Genomic DNA, 27583 nt, shown 5'->3' with positions numbered 1-27583 from the left:
ATGCTCTAAATCGGCCAAACGTGATAAAAATTAATCGAAATTTGTTTTTTCTCGGTAAAAGGCACGGTGTTCATTTTACCACCCCTGTTCATTTTACCACCACTTCCCCTATTCATCTCGGCAAGCCTCGTTGGATAAATGTACGACTCGTGCTGTAAAAATCATTATTCTACTACTTTTTGCATCAACTACTAATTGGTGCATGAAAACGGAAAGTGTACAGCTAATACAGTTTGCGGATGTTTTTATAAGTTATTTTGATAAAGCCTACTGAGTGTCGGCGTTATTGACTGTATTCCAGATTCCGAGTAGCGCAGAAAAGGCACACTACTGTAGATACCAGTGGATTGTTTAGAGCTGTAAACCTATAAATCTGGCGAGTATTTTTGACACATGTCTGAAAAATCGTTTTCTAAGGAGTCCATCAAATATTTTGCCAAGAATCCCGTCAAGAGTTAAACAAAAATCTGTCAAGAATATTTCAATGACCCCTATATGCTCATCCATCAAAGATCTTGTCAAGGATTAATAATAGATCTTGATTTCTCGGGGTAATTGCTGAGAGAAAATGTGGATGAGTTGTTTAACCCTTCAGTCGTCGCGCGGTTTGCCACCGTCAGATCCACCACGCTGATGTTGTGTACGATAAGCAAGATTTTTTCACCACGGTTGTACAAAATACATCAGTGCGACGACTGAACTGTTAAGGAATGTATATTAAAATAGCTGGAAGAATAACTGGAAACATCGGCGTAGGAACGCTTGGAAGAATTTTTGTGGGATTTACTGGAAAAATCCCAATATGAATTTCCTTCAAAGCTCTGTAATAAATCTTCGGGGATTTTTTTTTTTAAACTTCTGCAGGAATCTTTGAAAAATTGCTTAGAGTAACAACTGGTGAAATCGGTGAAAGTGAAAAAAATTGTTTAAGCATTTCTGGGGCCAATCATGGGAAAATTTTCTCTGTTGAAATTACTGAAAATATTAGCGGGGTGGTCTCAAAAGTATCCTGAAGCAATTTCTGGTGAAATTCTTCTAGGAATCCCTTGAAAAATTACTCTTGAAATTTGCGGACGCATTCTTACGAGAATTTGTGTAGGGATCTCTGGAGATGTTCTTAAAAGTGTTTATGGAGAAATCGCTGCAAATCCTTCGAAAAATACCTGAAGCTTTGTCTCAAGGAATCTTCTTCCCCCAACTTGCAGAAGAACCTGAAGAGTAGTCAAGTAAGAGTCCCTGAAGGATTATCTTTTTCTTCTTGGCATTAACGTTCACTCTAAATCAGAGCCTGCTTCTCAGTTTAGTGTTCTTATGAGCACTTCCACAACTTTGCCAAAGTTGCCATTTTCGCATTCGTATATCGTGTTGAAGGTACGATAATACTCTATGCCCAGGGAAGTCAATGAAATTTCCATAACGAAAAGATCCTGGGCCGACCGAGAATCGAACCCAGACACCTTCTGCATGGCTTTGCTTTGTAGCCGAGGACTCTAACCAATCGCTTAAGGAAGGCCCCTAGATTGTAGAATTTTGCACCAGGATTCTTTGGAGGAGCCTCTAAAACGTAGACCTCCAAGCAGAAAAACTAGAAATGAGGCTGAGACCTATTTGGTAAAAAAAGTCATTTTAGAGACCTAATATAGAAATAAATATAGGGGCTTTTAAGAAACTTGCATTGAAATATTAACGAAGTCTGTAAAAAGAAACTTGCTACAGGGCTTATACGTAGTTAAATTATCTATTCCATCAGAATACAAATGATTGTTTTACTAAGAATGTGCGTTAAATAAGCATAAAACACCGGCACGTCTCCACGCTAAAAAAACCGCCACTTATTAATAGATGAAACATGTGATTTTATCCCAAATGGTCGGCATCATCTCAAGCGCACATCGCCACCTCAACCAATATAGCGACCGTACACAAACTCGAGCTAGCAATCGCAGTAGCCAAAGCTCCCATCTCACATGGCCATCTTTGCGTCGCGACGTCCCATGTTGGTTTAACTTTCACTCTCTTTTTGCGCTGCCGTCGCCGGCCCTGTTTTGGCATGCTTTGTATATTTTCCAACTTAATTTTACGATTATCGAACCAAAGCCGAAATCTCATGACCAACTGCGACCACCACTTTGGCGCTCTCCCAGGTTTAATTTTTATTTCAGTTTTTAGTGCGGCGATCATCGTCTTCCGACAGCGAACACCATGCGGCGCGTTAGAAATGGCAAAAAAAGTGTTCCGACAAACGGCTCATAAAGAAGTATTCTCGCCGCGAACGATTCAAATTACTACGCCATTTTGGCGCGTAATAAAGGATCCCCATGTCAAAGGCAGTTGCACTAGAATGACGCCAGGGACGACGCCCGTGAGGACTCAGCAGTTTTCACGTCGGTTCGGAAAACAACGGACAATGTGTTGATTGTTTACGGTGTTTTTCGCTGCTAGCTCACTTGAAGTGGGCGTGTCGTCAAAACGGCTAAGGACGCACAGGATTAATTGGCTTTTATCCGCAAGGCAAGCCATCGGCGTCGCCGGTTCGAGATGGAAAGTGAAAATTTTACAAAATGCGCAAATCCGCCGACACATTTTGCGCATCATGTTTTATCTGTTTTTTTGCAGTATTGATTTTTTGTCAGTAAAAAATGGTTTAGACTTTAGAGTGTCCTATTTAACGTGTTGTGTTCACAAGAAAGCCAAAACAAATCGTTTACGTCTCTGGTTTAGTCTTTTTGAATGACGAATAGGGGTATAAATCGAACATTGTTCTTCATTTCGTGTTTGGTAACTTTTTGCTCCTTCTTAGATTCCTGTTTCGTCTCATTTTTCAGGCATCAGTTGGCGAACAATTTCTTCGAAGAGAAAAATTTTCTTCCATTACTCACCAGCAAGAAAATTTTCTTTTCTTGGAAGAAAATAAGCGCCGGAATTCGTCTACAGGTATACAGGGTGTCCATCCATCCGGGAAATCCGGGAAAACCGGGAAAAACCCGGGAATTACAAATGACCGGGAAAAATACGGGAAATACCCGGGAATTTGAAGAACACCCCGGGAAAATATGTATTTTAAACGTAAGACTACCGGTTTCTTAAAATTTCAAGCACTGTGGGCGAAATTTTTCCCAGAAGATGCACTCGTACTCCCACTATCACTATCTTTTGGTGGTTTGGTAGAAAGATAGTTAACAATTAAGATCTATTAAACATTTCTTGTAGGATACTTAGTGATTCATACCTTGTCATGAATTCGTCTTGGCGAAATTTTCGTTTGATTTCTATTCAAATTCATGGCAAATTTTTAATGAAATCTTTGCTGGAATCCTAACGGGATTCGAATCGATAATTGACCAGTTTCTTGAAAGATCCTTCTGAAAGATCACTAAAAATATTATTAGTAGATTGCTAATAAGGCTTTTAGTGGATTCTAGAAAAGATCCTTGAATGATTCTGCTTGAAATTTTCTAGTAGATTCGTAGTTATTAATAAAAAGCTAAGTGAAAAAATACATGCCTTATTTTTTGAGAGATCTGAAATCCTGGACAGATTCATGAAATGTTCCGTTTGGCGGATTTCTGGGATTATTTATGAAATTGATTCTTGTACTAGTTTGACTATGACACAGTTCTTATGTGGTGCCCTTGACGAGATTTTGTATGGATTTTTGCAGGGTTGGTAGGCTTCAGGCCTGGTAGCGAGTCACTTTGCAACATAAAGTCACTAAATTCCCTTTTTTTCGTAAAAATGATTACCAAAGTTACTATTTTTGTGATTGAATGATAAGTAAACGATAGTCATTGATAGATACGCTTCATAAACTCAAACAGCAGAATAGAGATGTTTTACTGGTTTTTACTATTCTAATGAAAACATTTTTTTCATCAATATATCAAAGTGTCTGGAGAGATAAATAGTGCACAGACATTTCTGATAGAATATCTGGAATTTGACAACGAAGTTCTGATAAAGCCTAATTCCTGACAGACCAACTGAGTTTATTTAGATAGATTTCTGGAGAAATCTATGAAGAATAGCCTAAAGGGATCTTTGGCCTACCTTTTGGAAGCAATTCAACAAAGAAGCCTGAAACATTTTTGAAATTTCAACCTACAATTTTTTTCATATTTGTAAGAAACTTGTTAAGAAATTATTCCTATAATAATTTACCAAGAAACTAGATCAGTAATATATTAAAAAAATAGATTCAAAATTTGTACAATAAATTTCAACAAGCCTTTCATCTCTACGATTCCGAACGACTATTTCTGTTCCAAATACTCGCTTTCGAATAAAAATAGTCATTGTTTAAACACACATGGTTGCATTAGCTAATTGTTTTGAAATCAGTTTGAAATAAGTGTTAATAATTAGTCCTTGATGCTTTACTAGCAGCTTCATTTTTTTTACAAAAAGAAAAATTCACATCGCGATAATCTTTTTGTTTTTCAATATGTTTGCATCATTTTTTCACAAGTGAAAAAAAACTCTTCTGCTTTTGGAGCCTGTGTCGATTTTAATCTTAATTCTTTTTTTTTCTATCTTTATAAACGAGATTTTTAGCCCTGGACACTAGACCAACGGCTTTACTTCCCTTCCGAAGGAAGTCGTCACTGAAATTTTTTGTGACTATTTCGGGGATGGGATTCGATCCCAGGTCCTCGGCGTGAGAGGCGTGTGTTCTAACCACTACACCAGGTCCGTCCCCTAATCTTAATTGATCTTGCAAACATATTGAGAAACAAAAAAGTTATAGCGATTAGACTATTTTTCTATGGTAAAAAGCTGAAGCTGCTTGTAGAGGCGTTAATGATAGGTTGTTTTGAATACTTCAAGTATTGAAAAATATCTAGTCTAGATTATTATAATACGTCTAAATCAATCTTTAATTATTATAGCCAAGATTTTAACCCAATAATCACCTCATTCAGTTTTCCTCGAGTTCATCGATAACAAAAAAGGCTTGGATAAGGCTACCTTGTGAGCGGGTGAGGGTTAAGTTTTAATATATTTTTACTGGTATTTTTCCTCTTCTGTTTTAAATTCTCGAATCTGCCGGAAATTCCACAAGAACGTTCAGGAATTTATGTGCAATTTTTCTGTTGAATAATCATCCTATATCATCGTAAACTTTCTCCAGAACTCTTCCTTAAATCCCCATAAAAAAATCTCTAGAAATGTGTTCCACAACTCAGACATGTAAATAGTTTTATTGGAAGAATTTTGTCAGAATTTATTTCTTCAGAGTTGATGCATTTTGAATTTCCAGAAGATTTTCTCCTAATGATTGGAAATTAAAAACTGTTTGCGCATGCCTAGCTCTGCGACCTAGCTTTTATGCGCACCGTACAAGATTTATCAAATTTTTTATTGGCACACTCTGCCCCTGAATGATGTTCAATATCCACTGTAATTCGGTAAAGTTATTTGTATTCGTAGTTTAAAGTAACTAACTGTTCAGACATATTTCGAATTATTGAAGGTAATTTCATTTTTAATTTTATATAATGTGTAGTCTTGCTAATACTGTTGATTATGAAAACTATGTTTTGTGTCTGAACTTCAATTGTTAAAACCAATGTGTGTGGTTATTAAGCAATTTTAGTCACACAATTAAGTTATTTTGATAATTTTAGTCACTATTATTCAGCTGTCTGACCGCTACTTGCTCTGCGATTCACAACGAATCCTTCAAATCATTTTCAACAAATTCCATGACAAAATCTTCGATGAATAAATGAACAGCAAGATCTTTTATGTACTCTCGGACAGTTTTTTATTAATTTTTTTGACGAGATTCTTGACCAAATCTTTTAAAGATTATTTGGAAAATGCAATCTTAGACTTACATGAAGCCGTTGCGACAGCTTCGTAGGATAACAATAAAATGTGTTTCTGTTAAAAAGTATGTCCTTGAATCCAACATGAATTCTGCTAGATCAAGAATTTCTCCAGGAACTAGCCCTGGTTCATGTCTAACGCATTTCCGAAGGCATTCTTAAAAGTTAAATGGCTTGGCTATTGAATTTTGCTCTTGTGTGGAAGTTAGATACACTGAGCGGAAATTTGTTTATATAATTCCAAAATATTTCTTAACTTCCTATGAATGCTAGGAGAGGGACGGTTTTGCAGATACTTCAACAAATATTTCAATTCTCTTTGTCCAAAACTCTTTCGAAATTCAAATCGTTTTAAGCTTATAGTGTTCTATACATTTAATTAAAAATAATTCATAAATAAGTTAGATCAAGTCCTCCAAATTTGTTCACATTTTATGCAAGTCGCAGAACAACCATCTGCAGAATTGTCATCCTTTTTTTTAATTTATTGGACGTCCGGGAAAAATCCGGGAATTGGAAAACTGATTTTGAATGGACACCCTGGGTATATAAAGTTCCAATTTTCAAGAGACTACCAGCCTTGATAATAAAATATTTAACAACTAATATGTTTAGCATAAGTTGTTTGCCTTTTACGTAGTAATTTCCAAACCAACTACAACCAACCACAACCAAACTTCTTCCAAATCACATCAAATTTTGGGAGAATGATTTCAATCATAATTGACACCGTTTAAGCATAGGGGAGCACAATCTTTAAAACTTGCATCAGTCTAGTGTACATCTCTTGAACAATACAAATTCTGTTATGGATTCTGAGTGTAAATAGGATCGATGCTCCAACTATAACGACAATTTTCGTATTTGCAAAAAAATCGTTGCAAAACTGAACGTTTTCGGCACTCGTCGTAATTATCCAACTTGGATTTATTATCAAGCTTCGTTGGATAAATGTACGACTTGTGCTGAAAAAGATTTCATTTTGCAACTCGTTGTATTAATAACTATTTCTTGAAATCACGATTAAGCGAACCACATCATATTCATCTTCACATTTCCTTCTTATTTGTAGATGATGAAGACACTGTTAAGGAAACGCCCGCACCCAAGGTAACGGCCGGAGCTGCCCAAGCCGCCACTCAGCCCGGTGACATTCAGATGCACGTGCACAACGATCACGGAACCGGTGGCCATTGGTGTGCAAAAGTAGTGTTCTTCATTCTCCTCACCGGTTTGGGTGCCCTGATCGGGTTAATCATTCTCGAAAACCGGGGCGTTTCGAATGCCGATACGCCCTTATCGGAATCACGATACGCCGAGTACTTTGACGGGTGGGTAGATGAAAACCGCGAAGACGATCACCACCATGAGGAGATTCTGGAAGCGTTGAACCAACTGGACGAGCATGAGGATGAAGATGAAGCTCACGGCGAGGCGGATGACCATGGCGATGAGGAGGACGAAGATGATGGGGCTCCCTACGCCGAAGAGGAAGATCATGACGATGAACGTGACCTGCAAGATGAAGAAGATGAAGGCGAGCTGCCGAAGCTAGATGACGATGAAGTTGAAGAAATTGTAGCCACTGAGAAGAAGGTTGCTCAACAGGAAGCTCGAGCTGCAGCGGACAATGACGATGATGATGATGGTAAGTTGAAACTTTTCATTGGTGCAATTGCTTCCTCTTTAGAATCTCCTACGTACAACTATGAGATACGAGCTTTACGAATTTGCTAGTTTTCTTGATGATGCCATACTTAACCGCGATCGTTTTGCAAAAACTAACAGAATTAATGAAAATTTCCCATAAATTAACTTGGAAAATGATCGTTTTCCCTGATCAAAATCCAGATGCTTATGAAAATGAGGAGGATGAAAATGAGGGTGGCGATGAAGCCGATCAGGCTGACGCCGAAGAAGAAGAAGAAGAAGAAGAAGAAGAACAAATAGAATACGACGAAACGGATGAACTCGTCGACGAGGCTGACGAAGACGCCGACGATGACGAGAACGATGAAGAAGATGATGGTAATTCGATATTTTCCTACTTCAAATTTTAACCCGACCATCCGAGTGAGTACAAGTGGGAACTTCTGCATTCCGCTACATGCGTTTTCTGCATTGTGTATTTTCGCCGCGACGTGCCAATTATTTTGTGTTTTTGCGTTATCTTTTTGGAGTGCTCCATCGTGTCTTCCCTTCGGATTCGGATCCGTCCTGCACCATGTCAAAGATTAAGGGTGTAACGGTACGGCGCAAGAGACATCTCCGCCGAATAAGGGGGCCTGTTGGGTTGTTTTCTCTCGTTTGGCTTCCCGGATGGAGGTGAATTACAAAGTAATTGCAAATTATGTTCTTGATAACAAAACTTGTTATTGCTTTGTTTGAAATAAGAGTTAAAATAACTAAAAGTTGCTCCTGCAACAATTTGAGAATGTTGCATTTAGTTCTTTGAATGGCAAACCAATTATAATGTTATCACAGGAGCATTTTTTAGTTAGTTTTTTAGATATTTCAACTCTTATTTCAAATAGGTTGTTATGTTTAGTAATTCACCTCTACCAGGGTTATCCGTCCGACGTCCATCTGCCGCGGCTTTGAAGTGTGGTGTGCGACTTTTGACTTGCTCCAATTGGCTGTTGTTGACTGAGGAAACAAAATTTGTTCTATTTTCCGTAACGCGTGAAGCTACAAAAACAACCGCAAAGACAGTTGACGACGACCATCCTGATGACGACAATGACAACGACGACGGAGATGAGAACGATGATGGCGAGGATAAGGATACCGGCGCTGGAGACTTTGGAGATGATAATGATGACGATGACGACGATGATAAGGAACCTGAATTGGAGCAAAACGATGATGATGGCGACGATGAAGAAGATGGTGATACTAAGGTCGATCAGGATGGTGACGATAATGACCAAGACGCAGACGATAATGATGATGACAATGAAGATGGTGATAATAATCGTGATGGGGAATTGGATGATGATGATGACAACGGTTAGTAGATTCAGACTTTATCTCACGGGAATGGTTCGGATAATGTTTATTCCAGTTAAGGCTCAAGAATCATTAGCAATAATTAAAATTTGAGGCGGAATAGGTTGTCATTGAAATGTTCAAACTAGTTGATGTTGCACTGAAGTAGCTGAAAAAGCATCAGCATGTTTTCTACATGTGGACATATAGGTGCAAAGCTACTTGGACATTTCCATGATTCATTTTGGCATGGGAGTTTTTTCTCGGCCGAATTGTCTGTTCAATACGACGCATATTGTGGACAAATAAAAGTTTAGTGCATTTGAGACGAAGGTTTCAAAAGCAATGAAAAGGGATTAAATTATGGTTTGAAGTGCTTGTATGCAGTTTGAAAGGACTGACGCGGTTCAACACGGTTGAGATTCTAGCATTTGAATTGAAAAACTTGTGTTGGCCATCGAAGAACCATAGGCATAGACCGAAGCCGTATGCTTCCGTGGTGTTATTGTACTAGGCAAAACATATTAAAATGGAAATTAAGGTAAATTTACCATTTTTTATTTTCATATGCTGCATAACCATGTTTTTGCAACGCATACCCGCCAATCGAAATGTTTATTATGATTTATTATCAAGTTATATTTCATAACATTGATCCTACATATAACGTTTTTCATAATTAGAATTTTCAATTTTCAAATTGTGTTTAAACTAGTTACAATATTAAAAACTCTGCAAAATTGATACACTCGGAACGTGAAATTAAACTTAGATTGTTTTAATTTGATATAACACCTCCTCGTAACGCATTTTGTATGAATATTTTTCAAATTTTGATTGAGCTGTAACATTTTCAGGATACCTACCTCCTTTAGCGTTATGAAATTTGAGATATGCCCTTCTACACCCACTTATGTCATGTTCTTTACAAACCTTAGCGAATTTAATTTATTTTACATTCAGTTTTTATATTTATGGAGCAATTTTCCCCATAAATATGATTTAATTCTTTAACGAGAAATAGATTTATAACGTTTACACAACATAATGCAGACAAGGTATAGTAACACATTTCAACATTAACGCTTTCAATATTTGTACATCCAGAAAAAGAAGAACCCCCCAGGAAAACATGTATTCAAATAAATTTCAAGAACCAATTGCAGTTGTATTGATTTGACAAGATGTTCTTTGAAGATTTATAGAAATGATAATTCATGGAAAGCTTTAAAATATTCTACAGTCGCCTCTCCACATCTCGATGTTCTTCTTCTCGATATCTCGCCCTATGTCGATGATTTGATCGGTCCCTTCATTCTGCATACATTTTCACTCTCCATATCTCGATTCCTCCTTATCTCGATATCTCCCTATCTCGATGTGACTTTCGTTCCAAATTTTCTCCCCGTATTATCAAAGGTTACTAGACTAGATTTTACGGATTCAATCCCGGGATTCCCGAAATGTACGTAGAATTTGATGAAAACCACTAAATTTTAATGGAAAATAATAACATTTTTCCTCACTATCAAGCTTTATTTGATATAATAGGAAAACATAATTAAAAAGAGAATAAACGAGTAATTATTTTCATAAAAAGACTAATTTAGTAAGAAACAATTATTTTATTTGTCTAGTTGCAAAATTTTAATGCTTTTCTTTTAAACATTGGCCGTTTTTATATGCCTATGCTGGAGGTAGCAAATTTGAAACTACACATAAACTTCAGGTAATAATTTAGAATAATGATCTTTTAGCATGATCTACAATACCTTCAATGATGTTTACTCGTTTCTCATGTTCTAGAGTTTTTATGTAATGTTTGAAGCAAATTGCTTTAAAATTATGACTAAAATTTTACCATACTTCCATTCATAAGTGTTATAGCGAATTCGAAAAAAATCCATAGCAAACACGTAATTAGTCAAACTAAGATTTGAATTTTGTTAGGTTACTTCATCAGAATAAGCAAGTAATATCTGAAATGTGATTTGCTATATTTAACATATTATCTTGGTAAGTTACATTATCTGTTTATTTCATTGAAAGAAATACATTGTTTTGTTAAAATTGTACTTCCATTTCAACCAAAATGCTAGTTTTATTGAAAGTTTGTTAAATCCCAGGATTTTCCGGGACAAGCTTAGAGCAAAATGGTCGGGAAATGGACACTCTAGTATGGGCTTATTCCCATATTTCATAAAAAATCGTTACAAGCGGGTGGTTGTCGAAAATGCCGTTATGAAAAATGTAAAGCCCCACCCACACATTGTTCAAACCGTTCAAAAAACCTTTATGTTCGACATGTATCACTCAAAATACCAAAATACAACTGGTAAACTGGGGGATGCGCATTGAAAATTTTCGGAAAAATGATCGGAGTGTACCTGGTCATGATTTCGTCACGCTAAAAATTGTTGTACAATTTATGTAGCACAGATACCGCCAACTGTTAAAGAAAAATTGAGATAGGTCTAAATTATGCATAAGCTTTTTACAATCGTTCTAAAATATATTTCTAACTTACTGTTCTGAACGGGCTTTAATCACGGGCGTAATTTTCGGAAATATCACTGATCACTTGGAACGACGCGAATACTTATCGAACAACCGAAATTTATCAGCCAACTAAGGAACTTTATTGTAGATTTCTCAATTCACTGTGGTGGTTTATTTCACTATGGTCAAACTAGTGACCGGTCGGCCTGAGCGAGAGCAGCAAAAAAAGAAGCGCGAAACCGCCAAAATATAGGGGAAATCAGGGTAAAACCGACACTGTGGGTAAGATCGACACCCTTTGATTTTTCATGTTTTGAGCAGATTTTCATACAGTTTCCACCACGCTCTATCTTAACTTGTGAAATGTTCTGTTTCGAATGACATTACAACTTACGCTACCAATAAACTGCCAAAATATACAACAAAATCATATTGGATAACATAGAAGCAATAGCAGTTGCAATATTTAGCTGTTATTCTTTAACTATTTCGCCTGTGAAATTTTTTAAATGTCATTATTTGTTCTGCGTCTACATCATCATTTACTATTATTACATTGATACAACATGAAGGAGAAATTATTTTTTGGTTTTACGACAGCTGAAAACGCTATTGAAAAATAAATGTCCACTCGGGGTAAGATCGACACTTTCATTTGGGGTAAAATCGACACCTTACTTTGCTTCATAATCTAATTTCAGGGAATCTTTCTAATCGGAGGACTATCTCTGTAGTTTATGTGAGTCTTTATTTTTTAATTCCAGTGAAGTTCATGGACGGCGAACTTGTTAACATGTGAAATATGACACTATGTAACTTGTTACAAGCTATCATTAAGTATTAAAAAATATTTTTATGTTATCACGTTTCAACTTATTTGATGGAGCTTGAAGAAAAATTTCTCATTTAAAATTGAAGAATTAACAGAATTTGAAATATTTTCACATAAATTAATCTAATTATTTATTTACAAACCATTAGGTTCGACAGTTTTTATTATCTAAAAATAATTACACTTTTCTGTTTTGTAAAAATAAAACAGTATTTATTTTCACAACCAATTATTCGCTACAACTTTATCTACGTAAACATTACATGAACACAAATTAATAATATCCATGTGTATTCACCCCAACTTTATAATCTTAGCATGGAACATTTGAAATTTTCACATTTATTTAGTGGATCTTTGACCTCTCCTCAATAATTTACGTAATATGTGTATGATCCTTCAGAGGAAGGGGTCATAAATGTCGAAAGTCATGTTTAAAGCATTCTTTCGAATATGAAATGTGATGGTGATGTTTACAACGTATAAATTTTACTCAAAGTGCATGTGTCGGGTTTACCCCAACAGGGTGTCGATCTTACCCGCACTCTCAATTGTCTCACCTAAAAATGATGCAATATCAATTTGATTTAAATCACTATATAACCTTAATATATCATCCAGCGATTACAAGGATTGATAGATTTATAACCAATATGTGATTCTACAACAATTTTGGGTTCGATTAACAAGCTAAAGTACATACATTTTATCAATAAGCTTAGGGTGTCGGTTTTACCCCGAATTCCCCTACATAATAGAAATGCGTTCTATACAAAGGTGCGTTTCAATCAGTTTGCAAATTTGATAGTATGGAGATGGATTCTACATTGGAATTTAAATTCATAATATTTAGGAAAAAATATCGAATCCTAACATACACCGGCCACCGAAATGAATATTTCAAATCAATCTTATTCTAATTAAATCATTGAAAGAATTAAATAATTCACTTAGCTGGATCATCTGCGATGTTTCCTGCGATATCGTCCTCCATGGTGGATGGTAAGAGACAGAGCTTTGATGTTGGCCTCTTGAAGAGTCCCGAAACGGTGCGTATGGTCACTACGCGCACCACGCCGTCTTGGCCAGGGTGAAGATGCATGATGCGGGCTAATGGCCAGAGTATGGGCGGAAGCTGTTGATCCTGGACGATCACTACTTGACCAACCTTGAGGTCGACCTTTCGTGGGTTGATTGTGGCTTGATGTTGAAGTTCTTTTAGATACTCGGAAGTCCATCGGCACCAGAATTGCTGAACCTTCTGCTGAGCTAGCTGGTACCTGTCCAGTCGGTTGACTGGCACTTCTCGCAGATCCGGCTCAGGGAGAGCTTGTAGATGCGAGCCCACTAAGAAGTGTCCCGGTGTGAGGGCTTCAAGGTCGTTGGGGTCATCCGATAATGCGACCAAAGGACGAGAGTTCATGCACCCCTCAATTTGCACCAACACTGTTTCCAGGTCCTCTTGCAGCAACGAACTGGTTCCTATTTGGTGAACGAGGTGCTTTTTAGCCACCTTAACTGCGGCCTCCCATAGGCCGCCGAAGTTGGAAGCACGAGGGGGAATCATGTGCCAGTTGATTCCATTCGTTGCGAGACTGGTAGCGATACGAGCGTTTTCGGTTCTATTATTGAGCATTTGGTAGAGAGCATGAAGTTCGTGTTTTGTCCCGGCAAAGTTTGTGGCATTATCCGAGTAGATGTGCTCGGGTAACCCACGGCGAGCAATAAATCTACGCAAAGCAGAGAGGAAGGATTGCGTAGACAAATCGCCGACGAGTTCAATATGAACAGCCTTAGTGCTGAAGCATACGAACAGTGCTATATAGGCCTTGGTGGGAGCTGAACGTCGAATTTTTGATTTGACCAATACTGGTTCGCAGTAATCAACACCTGTTGATGAAAACGGACGACTTGGTGTGATACGGGCTGCGGGTATTTGACCTACAGGCTGCTTAATTGATCGTGTACAGCGGTGGCAATTCCAAATGGCCCTCCTGCCGTTGGTTGGCCAGAATTCATTCCGAACTACAGCCAGGGTATGCGAAATACCACCATGTAGCAGCTTACGGTGATACGACATCAGAAGCAGTCTTGTGAAGTGATGGAATCCAGGTAACAAAATAGGATGTTTTGTTTCATGTGGCTGCGCAGACAGTCTGAGCCGGCCACCGACTCGGATTATGCCAGATGAATCAACAAATGAATTCAGTAGTCTCAGAGAGGACTGGTTTGCGACCGACTGTCCCCTTTTCAGAGCACGGAGTTCATTGTGGTAGCACTCAGTTTGAACCATTTTAACGAGCGCAATTTTCGAGTGCTCGAGCTCCTCGGTTGTTAAAACATCTGAGTTTCCCTTTTTTTATCCGAGCATTGTTGATAACATGAAAGCAATAAGCAATGGTTCGCAGCAAACGATGGTATGAAGAGAATCGGGAAATTATTGGGTTGGGTGGTGGCGGGGTTTGAATTGCGAGGGTGATTATTTTCCGCTTCAGAAGCTCATCGTTGTCGTCGTTTCTCCAAACTGCATTTTGTTCCGGCCAACATTCCTCTCCCTCCCGCAACCAGTTAGGTCCATGCCTCCAAAGTTGACTCTCTGTAATCTGCTCCACTGCCATTCCCCGCGAAACAAGATCCGCAGGATTCTCCGTTCCGGGTACGTGCTGCCATTTGGATCTGTGGGTGAGAATTTGGATATCCGCCACACGGTTCGACTCAAACGTCTTCCATGCTTGGGGTGGTGAACGGAGCCAATGCAATACCACCATAGAATCGGACCAATACCAAACGGAATTCGCTCCAATTTCCAAAGTAGTCCGAACCTTCGATGTGAGCTGAGCAGCGATTTGTCCAGCGCATAATTCCGACCGGGGGATGCTACGCTTCTTCAATGGAGCCACTCGGGATTTTGAAGTAAGAAGCTCGACTTTTATGTCCCCACCGGATCCAACCGTCCGCACATATAGGCACGCCCCATAAGCAACATCGGATGCATCTGCGAAGCAATGCAGTTGCACATCCCCTTCCTCAAAAGCATATCGATCGATTCGGAAGTTAGATAGGCTTGGTAATTCGTTGACGAATGTCCTCCATCTAGCTTGAATTTCGATTGGTACCTCCTCGTCCCATTCCAGCGACAGCATCCACAATTGCTGCATCAAAATCTTGGCTCTCACTACTATCGGTGCAATCAAGCCAAGCGGATTATACAACCTTGAAATCTCCGACAAAATCTTGCGCTTAGTTATGGGCCCGTCCTTCATGTCTACGTTGATGTCGAAGCGAAACTGATCAGACGATGGTTCCCAACTGAGTCCTAACGTCTTGATTGCCTCGTCAGGATCGAATGTTCGGTTTGATTGAGTGGCAAGGTCTTCTTCGGGAACTCCATCGAGGACCTCATGGAAATTGGAACACCATTTTCTCAGCCGAAAACCTCCACGATTAAGTAGCTTCGTCATCTCCTGCCGTAGTTGAATAGCCGCTGGGATGGAATCCTCTCCTCGGATGAAATCGTCCATATAAAAATCTTGTTTGAGGGCATCTGCTCCAAGGGGAAACGATCTACCTTCGTCATCGGTTAATTGGTGCAGCGTTCGTGTCGCTAAAAACGACGATGGAGATAATCCATACGGGGGACGGACCTGGTGTAGTGGTTAGCACACTCGCCTCTCACGTCGAGGACCTGGGATCGAATCCCATCCCCCAGATAGTCACTAAAAATTTCAGTGACGACTTCCTTCGGAAGAGAAGTAAAGCCGTTGGTCCCGAGATGAACTAGCCCAGGGCTAACAATCTCGTTAATAAAGATAAAAAAAATAATCCATACGTTACAGTGGTGAGAGCGTACCTGCCCAACAAACATTTTAGTGGAATAAGAGTTTAACAAACCACTCTAAAGCTTACTTCAGCTGAAATAACTGTTGTTCAGCTACTAATGTTACTTGGGTGGTGATAGGGTGACCCTTGCCGAAGCGAAATAGTACGCATTGGAGAGGCTGATCGTCAGGGTGCATACGGACCATACGGTACATTTTCTCTATGTCCGCCAGTAAAACTATTCTGTACCTCCTAAAACGCAGTACAATCAAATAGAGCTCGTCTTGCAGGACAGGTCCGACCAAAAGCGCATCATTTAGGGAGTACCCTGTACTGATTTTCGCTGACGCATCAAATACGCCTCGAACTTTTGTGGTCGAGCTCGATTCCTTCAGCACAGGGTGGTGGGGGAGAAAACATGTCGTTGGGGGTAGTTTTTCGTCAGACGGAATTTCACGCATGTGTCCAAGGTTGATGAATTCCGCCATGAATGCGTGATACCTTTCTTTCAGAAGTTCATTTCGGTCTAGCTTGCGCTCGAGACCTTCCAACCGTCGCAAAGCATTGGGATACGAAACACCAATCATCTGGGAAAATCCTTCCTCTTTTGGGTATTTGACTACATATTGGCCAGCAGAATCCCTTGATACCGTCTGCTTGTAGAAATCCTCGCAAACCTGCTCCGTTGGAGAAAGAACCTTCGTGTCAACCTCCTCTATTTGCCAAAACCTTTCTATGTGTCTATCTAGCGATTCAAGGGTGGAAATGTGACACAGTGGGGGGTGGGTAATTGGAGTATATGACGATTTTCCTGACACAAGCCATCCAAATACGCTTTCCACAAGCGTGGGTGATGTTTCGCCCAAATTGATCCGATCACCCTTCAGGAAGTTGTAGAAGTGTTCGGCGCCAATAATCAGATCTATCTTCCGTGACACATTGTAGTCGGGATCAGCAAGGTTAATGCCCTCCGGAATGGACCAATTGTTCTTTGGGATTGTAACCGCGGGTAGGTTCGTCGTAATGTTACGAAGAACTAAGCAATCAATCAGAATAGCGATCTTATCGAATCGTGATCGAACTTCGGTAGAAACCGAGCCAACAGCACGAATCTGTGCTTCACCGACACCGAAAATGGGTTGATTTATTCGGCGTCTAACCAATCGCAATTGTTGGCAGAGTCGGTCACTCATTAGGCAGCATTGTGAACCCGAATCTAATAATGCTCGCGCTAAGTGCTCTCTCCCGTACCCATCTACAATGATAAGTACGACGACAGAAATCGCTTCGACTTCACATAGTGCCACGTTGGTTGACTGAGTTGGTGGAGCTTGACCAGTGTTTGAATTTCCGTTGCTGCTAGTTGGTGAATCGAACCCGGGATGCTGCAAACTGTGATGTCGTTTTTGGCAAACACGACACGAGAATTTGGAAGAACATTTGCGGACGAAATGATCTCCCCGAAAACAGTTACTACATATCTTCTTGGCGTTCACCAAATTCAGCCTATCTTTCAGGGGCATTTTCTCGAAGACGGGACATTTTACCAACAGATGTTACTTGTTTTAATTATGAATCGTGGTTTACGGCCAACCAGCCGAGTGGAAGTTTAACAACTACCGAAAGCTAAACATTACATATAATTTGCAATTGGATTAGATGGACAAATTGATGTGAAGATTTGCGAAAAAGTTACACGTCTTCTCAGTGAGAATCGAACTCACGACTCCCCGATCTCTAGTTGGGGCGCGTTAACCACTACGCCATGAGAGGACTCATGAACGCAGAAGTTAACCTGAATTCGATTTCAGCTTGTAGCATGGTCACTTTTTTGTAAATATTATTTTAAGATTTATTCAATATAAATATAGATGTACATAAATTGTTACATAATTATATTGTTTTTTCATGTTCTTCAATGTTAATTTATTATTCGTGTTAAATTATTTTTCATTTAATCATATATTATTTCATTGTCAAATTTAACAAATTCGATAGTTCACTTAAATATATGCGATATTCAATATCACAGTTCAAAATGAAATGCACTTTTCCAAAACCGCATACAAAACTTGCATACAAGTCGCCTTCTACCAATACTATATCAAATAAAAGTCCCTGTCGCCTTACACACTACACCACGAAACACGAATAAGCCTAAGGTTCAAAGTTCAAGCCCGAACGTTAACGATCGTTATAAATAGATCGGAGTCCAAAAATAGACGGAACGATACAGGTCATTCAGATGGAATGGTAGCGAAAGAGATAGCGCTTCAATCGGTTCTCATTCGTAGTTGATGAGGATCGTCGTTTGAAAAGGTCGTGAAATTACTTCGGTGATTTTACGTACTTCCGTCCACGAAGATGTAAAATCACACCTTATCTGAGGACTTTCAGAATCTCTACTCGTCCATTTTGACCTGGACCGTGGAAGAGGCGAGAGTGCGTGAATATTTTTAGTGTCGCGGTGTGTTTAATTTGGTAATAGTTTAAAAATGTGAGAAGTCTTTTAGATTAAAATTAATGTTACTTTTTGTTCCTTTCGTTAGAGTAGAAAAGTCAATAACCTAAGTCAAGAGGTTAAGTGCGGTCATTTAGTTTCGTGTGTGCGTTTGTGAATAAGAAAAGGTAATTGTGGTTTTTTAATTGTTGTGTGGAGAATTTTTTAGTTAATGCGTCGAACAGCCGTTCGACGGCTTTTTATCCAGAATTTAAATCTAGCGATCAACGGCCCAAGCTCGGCACACCGCATCTACTCGCTAAACGCTGCTCTCGACCCCACGCTTCAGCGTTCAAAAGTCCCGGTTTGAGGGGAAAGCCGGAAGGGAACAAACCGTTCCGACAGAGCGGCCATTACCAGTTCTAATAGCGTGGACAGGCCACGTGTGAAGCCCCCGACGATCCCCACCGTCGTCAACTGCGTCATCCGTCACCGACGCAAGTGATTTCCGGCGTGCGACACTTCATCAAGGAGTAAATCCAAAAAGTCGCAGTTCGTTGCCGTATTTGGAGTAGTAGCCGCAATACCACCATCGTCGATGTGCTAATTTCGGAATCCTGCTTTGCCGTCTCATTCTTCGTCCAGCACTTCTGCTTTGCCAGCCCATTGAACGGCCGTCGCTTCTGCTTTGCCGGCGGCATTCATCGCAGCATCTAAAAGGGTCCGTGAGTACAAGCCAACCAAACTAACCATGCGCATGCGTTAAAACTCCACACAATAACCGAGCTCGAAGATAAGAAGAAGATGATCGATAAATGTCGATAGAATTAGTTTAGCAAATCCGCACACACATTAGGGAAAGTAGGAAGAAGAAGTAGAAGGGGAAAGGAACACACAATTATGAATAAAACCTAGGTTATCAAATTTGAATAAATTTCTAAATGTTTTTGCTGTTCTCAACCAGATTATGTATTTTTGTAATATGTTAGTGCTTTCCCTGTAACAGTTTTTTTGGTCTTCGAGATTTCTCACGTTTCGCGTCGTTCTACCTGTTTCTTTTTCTGTTTTTTGTACGCCAGGATAGACTGCCTGGGAAATCAGTCTCTCCACTCACGTGTCTGAAGCGGACAGGGAAATTTGAATTAGTGAGTTCTTCCAGTGATGATACTCGTGAGTGGTGTCTTTTTGTGTCGGTAGAACGACGGTCAACATCAACTATTTTTTGAGAATCGCTTAAGGCGACCTCTATAACTGAGAAATCTCGATCCACTATTCCTTTGAGTTTTCTGTATCGTTTCCTAAATTGCTATTTGGACTCTTATAAAACAAACCCGCCCTGAGGTTGGGTTTCTTGCCGGGCAAACATAACTCGACAGACGGTCCTCTTCGGAGGTGGCGCTAAAGCCGTCTGTTTCTTGAGCCAGGGAACGAAACAGGAGAGGGAAAACCTTTAGCCGTATTTTACGTGCTACATTTTGGCGCCCAACGTTTAGAAGGCAGACACATTTTTTGAATTTTTGGCGCTTATTGGACAATTGCACATTTTTGAGAATTTCTTTCGTTTTTTGCACATAATACTAAAACAAAAACATATATACACAATACAAATCAATTAATTTATTATCGTATGCGGTATTTTTCATATATAATCCTTTTCATAATTTTTTTTACACATAATTCACACACATATATATATATTATCATATTTATATCATTACAATTATAAGCATTTTGTTGTGTGAAAGAAATATTCGTAGTTGTATGTTGTGTACAAATTTGTGCCGTTCTAAAATTTTCTTTGTAAATAGACATTTAAAGTGAACTTGTAGTTATTTTTTTTATTATTCATAAGCCTTGCACATTCTCTAATAATTATAAAAATGTCGTTTCCACACGCTGATTATTTGACTAATGAGGAAATAAATTATGAGCTGGTTCTGCGAAATTACAAAGAGGAAACTGACAAGGATATTCCAACGAAATTGCGATTGTTGCGTAAACTGTTTCAAACGGATCAAAAAGAGGGAAGGGATTACAGATCACCTTACAGGTTTGAACAGGAGGTAGACATAATCTCCAATAGGGTTCTACTGATTCAACAGGAATGGCAAGGGAAAGAAGGGGATCCTAGGCTAGTCTCGCGATTAAAACATTACTACTTGCGAGTTCGAAGGGGGAAAACTACAGACAAAGAAGTAGAAAACACTAGGAGGGAACTTCTTAGGTCTATTTCAGAGACTCTTCGCACCGTTACCGATAAGTACCCAGGCGATGATGAGAGCAAAACGAACCCGGGTACACTGCAAGGTCACGAGAATCAGACTGCTAGGGATTTGGGTGCATATCCCAAGAACTTGCCGTTGCAATCGAAACCAGTCGATGACCTTAAGGATCCAAAACCATCTCAACCGACATACGAAGAACTACAGGAGAAGATTCGTGAGCTCCAATCTGCTATTCAACAGATGCGATCACAGGGTAGCCAAGGCCATGAACGGAGATCACGGAACTGGAAGCAATCTGAGCCGGGACGAGATGACCTGGGTAGCGATATCAGTGAACCAGAAATGGTGAAACAACACGACAAGGAACACATCGCAAACAGTAGTAAACAGCGAGCAACGAGAACTCTAGAGTATAGGACCGACGTATCCGACAGCGAAGGCGACGAAGTGAGACGAACCAACCGACAATTCGTGGACCAGATTCCGTACAGACACAGGGAATACAGGCATAACCCAAACCGTGAGGATGAACGACGTAGGAATAGGATATCGAGCGATGATCGGTTCAGCGCAGGTGGATCATATTCAACGGACGGTTATCATCACCGAAACGGTCGACAAATCCGAAGGATCGAACACTGGAAGCTCTCTTTCTCAGGAGATAACAGGACAGTTTCAGTGGAAAACTTCCTGTACAAGCTGAAAAAGATCGCAGCAAGGGAAGGAGTATCTCAGCAAGGTCTGCTTCGCGATATACACCTTGTCCTAGACGGCCAGGCCTCAGACTGGTTCTTCACGTATGTAGATGAATTTGAAGATTGGGAAGATTTTGAGGAGAAAATAAGGTTTCGGTTTGGGAATCCAAATCAAGACCAAGGAATCCGGCAAAAAATTCACGATCGGAAGCAACTCAGGGGTGAATTTTTCAGCGCTTTCGTATCGGAGATAGAGCGTTTAAACAAGATGCTATCGAGGCCACTCTCCAAACGTCGAAAGTTCGAAGTGGTGTGGGACAATATGCGCCCACACTATCGTTCAAAGATCTCCATTGTTCGAGTCCGAGATTTGGAGCACTTGATTCAACTCAACCATAGAATCGACGCAGCCGATAGCAGCTTCCAAATTCATAACGAATTCAGGAATACGGAGCAGAGGAATCAGCGAAACGTCCACCAGATAGAATGTGCATCTTCGCAAGACGAATGCGACGAACCGGAAGGAGTAGATGTGGTAGATGCAAGAATGGATCATCGGGGACAGATGTCGAGAAGAAGAGTCCAACCAACGTTTGCGCAGAACACGAGCAAAACGAATCAACAGCAAACCAGCGAATCAACAGGGAATGCGTGTTGGAACTGTCGGAAAACAGGCCATAACTGGCGGGACTGTAAAGAGCCACGAGCAATCTTCTGCTATGGTTGTGGGGAGTTAGGGCGAACCATCCGTTCATGTCAGCGTTGCGCTGAATCGAACCGAAGATGGAATGCACCAATCCAGGGAAACCAGTAAGGGAATGTGCGATGGGAACTACGGACATTCCAGTAGAAATTAAGGTTCCCACCGAAAAAGGCTATTTCGACCCAGTTGACCGCATACATACGATCAAAATTCAGACAAAAAAATGTCCTTACTTAAGAGTAAACGTTTTCGACACCGAGATCCTAGGATTATTAGACTCAGGAGCGGGAATCAGTGTGGTGAACTCGTTGGAGTTGTCGGAAAAGTACGGTCTGAAGCTCCAACCAACCAGACTTAGAGTTTGTACTGCCGACAACACCGAATATCGATGCCTGGGATATCTTAACGTTCCGTATACATACAAGAACGTGACAAGAGTTGTACCAACTGTAGTAGTCCCACAGATATCTAAACCCATCCTTGGCTGCAATTTCTGGCGGAGTTTTGGAATTTCGCCTATGGCAGATTTAGGGAACGGGCCGGAACAAGTGGGAAGTTTTGCGGAAACCGAAGAGGCATTCGCTTTCACCCTTGAACCGATAGGAGAACTTCCAAGAATAGAGTCCACGGGAAATGATACGACACTTGATGTACCAACCTTTGACATCCCAGAAGAATCGCAGGAGCCAACGGTAGAAACGCTGGAGGTAGAGCACGAATTAACCGATAAAGAGCGTCAGGAGTTAATTCAAGTTATCAAACAGTTTCCGTTCACCAGCAGTAATAACTTAGGCCGGACGCACTTGATCGAACACGAGATTGTGCTTAAGGAGGGAGCAAAGCCTAAAAATCAGGTAATGTACCGCTCAGCACCGGCTATACAGAAAGAGATTGATGCAGAAATCCAACGATTTAAGGACATGGACGTCATAGAAGAGTGCTACAGCGAGTGGACGAACCCCTTAGTGCCTGTCAGGAAATCCAATGGCAAGATAAGGGTTTGCCTGGACTCGCGTAGACTTAACACGATGACGGTTAAGGATAGCTACCCCATAAGGAACATGTTGGAGATTTTCCAACGATTAGAAAATGCGAAATATTTTTCAATCATAGATTTGAAAGATGCCTACTTTCAAATCCCACTTAAAGAGGAATGCCGGAATTACACAGCCTTCCGGACGACTAAGGGACTCTTCCGATTTAAAGTTTTACCATTTGGAGTGACCAACGCCCCTTTCACCATGTGTAGGTTAATGGACAAGGTCATTGGTTTCGACCTGATTCCTTCGGTGTTCGTCTATCTTGACGACATCGTGATCGCGTCTAGAACTTTAAAGGAGCATTTGAGACTACTGAAAGTTGTGGCTGAAAGGTTGAAGAACGCCAACTTAACAATATCCCTCGAAAAGTCTCGATTCTGCCGAAAGCAGGTCAAGTATCTAGGGTATCTGTTGACCGAGCGCGGCGTGGCAATAGACGGCTCTAGAATCTCGCCAATTTTGGACTACGCAAGGCCAAACACCGTTAAAGATGTACGCCGATTGCTGGGGTTAGCAGGTTTCTACCAGCGGTTTATACAAAATTACAGCCGAATCACCGCACCCATAACTGACCTTTTGAAAAAGGCAAAGAAAAAATTTGAATGGACGGAGGCTGCGGAGGACGCGTTCATGGAATTGAAGTCAGTTCTGACTTCTGCGCCAATACTGGCCAATCCAGATTTCGCTAAACCGTTTATAATCGAAAGCGATGCTTCAGATACAGCGGTGGGCGCAGCTTTGATTCAAGAACAGGAAGGGGAGAACAGAGTAGTGGCGTTCTTTAGCAAAAAGTTGAGCCGAACTCAGCGAGCGTATTCGAGCGTAGAAAAGGAGTGTTTGGGTGTACTACTAGCGGTTGAAAACTTCCGCCACTATGTTGAGGGGTCACGTTTTAAGGTGATTACTGACGCACGAAGCCTTTTGTGGTTGTTCACCATCGGAGTAGAGTCCGGCAACTCGAAACTTCTCCGATGGGCCTTAAAAATACAGTCATACGACATTCAACTTGAGTATCGGAAAGGAGCGAATAACATCACTGCAGACTGCCTGTCCCGTTCGTTGAATGTGCTAGATTTATCATCACACGATGAAGAATATGAAGAACTTGCCGAGAATATACAGGCCGAACCGGAGAAATTTCCTGAATATCGAGTGTCCGATGGAAACATTTTCCGCTACGTAAAAAGTAAGCATCGAACGGAAGATAATCGGTTTCGATGGAAGCTGATGCCGAAGGAGGCAGAGCGAACCGAGATCATTAAGAGAGAGCACGAGATAGCACATTTTGGGTTTGAGAAGACTTTGCAGGGGCTCAAACGTCGGTATTACTGGTCGGGAATGGCCAAAGAAGTCAGGAATCTCTGTCAAAAGTGTTTGAAGTGCCAGACGTCAAAATCAGGAAACACTAACGTTAACCCTCCGATGGGAGGTCAGAAGGAATTTGTAGAGTATCCCTGGCAATTTGTGACGCTGGATTACGTTGGTCCTCTGCCAGCTTCAGGGAAGGGAAGACACACGTGCTTACTCGTTGCCACCGATGTTTTTAGCAAGTTCGTGTTAGTCCAACCGTTTCGTGAAGCGAAAGCCAGTTCACTGGTTGAATTCGTACGAAATATGATTTTCTTGCTCTTCGGAGTTCCAGAAGTGATACTGACGGACAATGGAACTCAGTTCACTTCCAAAGCGTTCCGAGATCTCCTGTCTGAATATGGGGTCAATCATTGGCTTACCCCGTCGTACCACCCACAGGTGAACAACACAGAGAGAGTAAACCGGGTGGTAACGACAGCGATACGGGCCACGATTAGGCAACACAAAGATTGGGCGGAAAATCTGCAATCGATTGCGTGTGCGATTCGAAACGCAGTACACGAGTCCACCAAGTACACCCCGTACTTTGTAGTGTTCGGTCGGGAGATGGTGTCGGATGGGAAAGAGTACCAAAGATTGCGACAAGGTTCGGGTAACACAAGTGGTGAAAATTCTCAAGACAAGCGAAAGAGACTGTATGAGGAGATAAAACAGCATCTCTCGAAAGCATACGAACGCCACAAGCGAACATACAATCTGCGATCGAATGCGGAATGTCCTACTTACATCACTGGGGAAACGGTACTGAAGCGAACCTTCGAACAGTCGAGCAAGGCAAAAAACTTCTGCGCGAAGCTAGCCCCGAAGTACGAACTCGCCGTAGTCAGGAAAATTTTAGGAAAACACTGCTACGAGCTTGAGGACCTTCAAGGGAAAAGGCTAGGCGTCTTTTATGGGAGTCATCTGAAGAAGATGCACCCACCGTCTTAGACAATTTTTTTTTCAAGCTATGAACCTCTTCGGAGTGACCTTTTATAGAAAAACACGCCTACGGGTTCATAAATCACCGAGTCACTAAGGTGACCAACGACTTTTTTCAAAGCTATGTAACGTGAGAGACTATTTTCAAAAATACCTTCGGGGAAAGTCATACGTCACAGTCGATTTGATTAGGGTGAGGAAATGGTTTAGGATCACCACTGTCGATTAAAGAGTGTCCCTGGGCGATGATTTCTCACTGAAGTAGTAAGAATCATCAAGCATAGAAGGAGCTGGGCGATGATCTGGTAAGGAGTAGTGGCAACACGAATACTACAGAGAGCCTAAGTGATGACTTCCGATCCTTAGTACTCAGTACTAAGTTAGTACTGATTCTTATGAAGCAAGGAAGGAGCCCATGTTTGACCTCTGGCCCCAATTGACCATACGGTGGCTCTAAATCACCCATCACTGTGATTGATCGCCTGTAATGACGTCATCTCACATGGAAAATTCGATGGACAATGAAAACTCAAGCTATGAAAACTTCCCCTCGAAGCAACTAAGGTATTTCCATGAAAATCTCCACGAAAACACCTTCAAGGGCAAAGGAATCAAAGAATAAAGGGAGTTGACTACGAAACGTAATCCTCCCATGTACATAATGTAAATATTAGATTAGTTAGTTAGTACGCGCCTAACGCCCTACGGTAATGCTATTATTAGTACCTTAAAATTAGATTAATTAGTAAAGTAAATTCACTCACGATTCTTATTGGAATTAGCCCTTCGTTTTCGTCCTTCGATTTAGTATCCAGTCCTAGTTGCATTTTCTCTTTTCTTTTTTTTTTTTGGTTGTCCAGATCTTCTTTATCGACAGTGTTTATTTTCGTCCTTCTATGGCGTTTCAGAATAGTTCGTCCGTCTTTCATTCAAAGTCATCCAGTCCATCGTTTGTTATTTGTATCCGTCCTTGTGCTTTTCGAAGCAATTCTTGTCATCTAGTTAGTCAATCAATCACAAGAACCAGTTTCCAATTATAATAATCGTCCATGCCATTGTTGAACGGTTGAGCTTCGCACAGACGTTGCTTCACCTAAAAATAGATAATCAACCCTCCCCGAGCCCCGAAAAACAGTTCTATTAGGCACAACAACCAACGATACAATTAATTATAAACTTTCCGTTATGTTTTCCACCATCCTTGTGGGATTTCGTAGTAAAAACGGTAAATTCCGAACCAGCCAGCTCCAAATCCAAACGGCACTTAACAATTTTTTTCACATTTTGTTTTGCTCGTTTTGACGTTCGTGTTTAGTTTTGTTCCGTTACGTTGGCAGCGCATGAGTGGGTGAGTTACAAGGGAGTGAGTGACGGCTCGTTCCCGGAGTGACCGATCGAGGGGTGATTCATTGTTTGTGGTATTGTACGTTCTCATAATATTTCGAATGAAATATTTATGATGAAGATTTTAAAATTTATGTTGTTTGTGTGTTGTGAAATGTATTCGGACTTATGTCTGGAGTATTTTCGCAGCACACTGTTTAAAGTGGAAAGCGGCTGTGATCATATGTTTCGGGTAGAATATCTGGAGAGATCGCAGCCAGGATTCACTAGTCCATTTATTGTGGAAAGTGAACGCAGTCAAGGATTCGGAACATGTTCTGGAGTAGACTGACGTTCAGGATTCACAGGTTCTTGTTACGGGAGTTTTACGGACACTGTCTTAGTTTTCGGCTCATGGTGGCTGGAGTAGAAGACAGGGGTCCTAGTTCATGTTTACTTCTCTGGAGTTAAGGCCTACTCCAGATGCAAGTATTTTATTGTCACGTTTTTTTTTATGTGTTGTGTGTATGCGTTGCCTGCCAACTGTCATTTTTTCAATTCAATAGCCCAATCACTTTTCTTCAATAGATTCAAAAAATCAGCTGGAACATTTTTTAGGGTTTAACCCTACGAAAATTTGATTGAAATTCTCTCAATTTCAATCAAATTTTCGTACCTTTAGTAGAGGATAATGTAGCATGGTCACTTTTTTGTAAATATTATTTTAAGATTTATTCAATATAAATATAGATGTACATAAATTGTTACATAATTATATTGTTTTTTCATGTTCTTCAATGTTAATTTATTATTCGTGTTAAATTATTTTTCATTTAATCATATATTATTTCATTGTCAAATTTAACAAATTCGATAGTTCACTTAAATATATGCGATAT

The 27583-nt window shown here is 40.4% G+C and overlaps 1 protein-coding gene across 6 annotated transcripts in view; it reads left to right on the top strand.

The window, feature by feature from the left end:
- Positions 1–27583, top strand: part of LOC5566108 (aspartyl/asparaginyl beta-hydroxylase) — a 96103-nt gene that overhangs the window by 25135 nt on the left and 43385 nt on the right. For 4 of the 6 annotated variants that reach the window (XM_021839746.1, XM_021839747.1, XM_021839748.1 and 1 more), the window contains exon 3: positions 6901–7476. In XM_021839746.1, coding sequence (XP_021695438.1) covers positions 6901–7476 — 576 coding nt within the window. Of the gene's footprint in view, positions 1–6900; positions 7477–7679; positions 7857–8516; positions 8838–27583 lie in introns of all 6 variants that reach the window. The other 2 variants (XM_021839745.1, XM_021839749.1) reach the window with 1 other exon arrangement.

This window comes from Aedes aegypti, chromosome 2 (genome assembly GCF_002204515.2).
Source record: "Aedes aegypti strain LVP_AGWG chromosome 2, AaegL5.0 Primary Assembly, whole genome shotgun sequence".
In the NCBI taxonomy this organism is placed as follows: Eukaryota; Metazoa; Arthropoda; class Insecta; order Diptera; family Culicidae; genus Aedes; species Aedes aegypti.
This window is presented reverse-complemented; position numbering and strand designations above follow the sequence as displayed.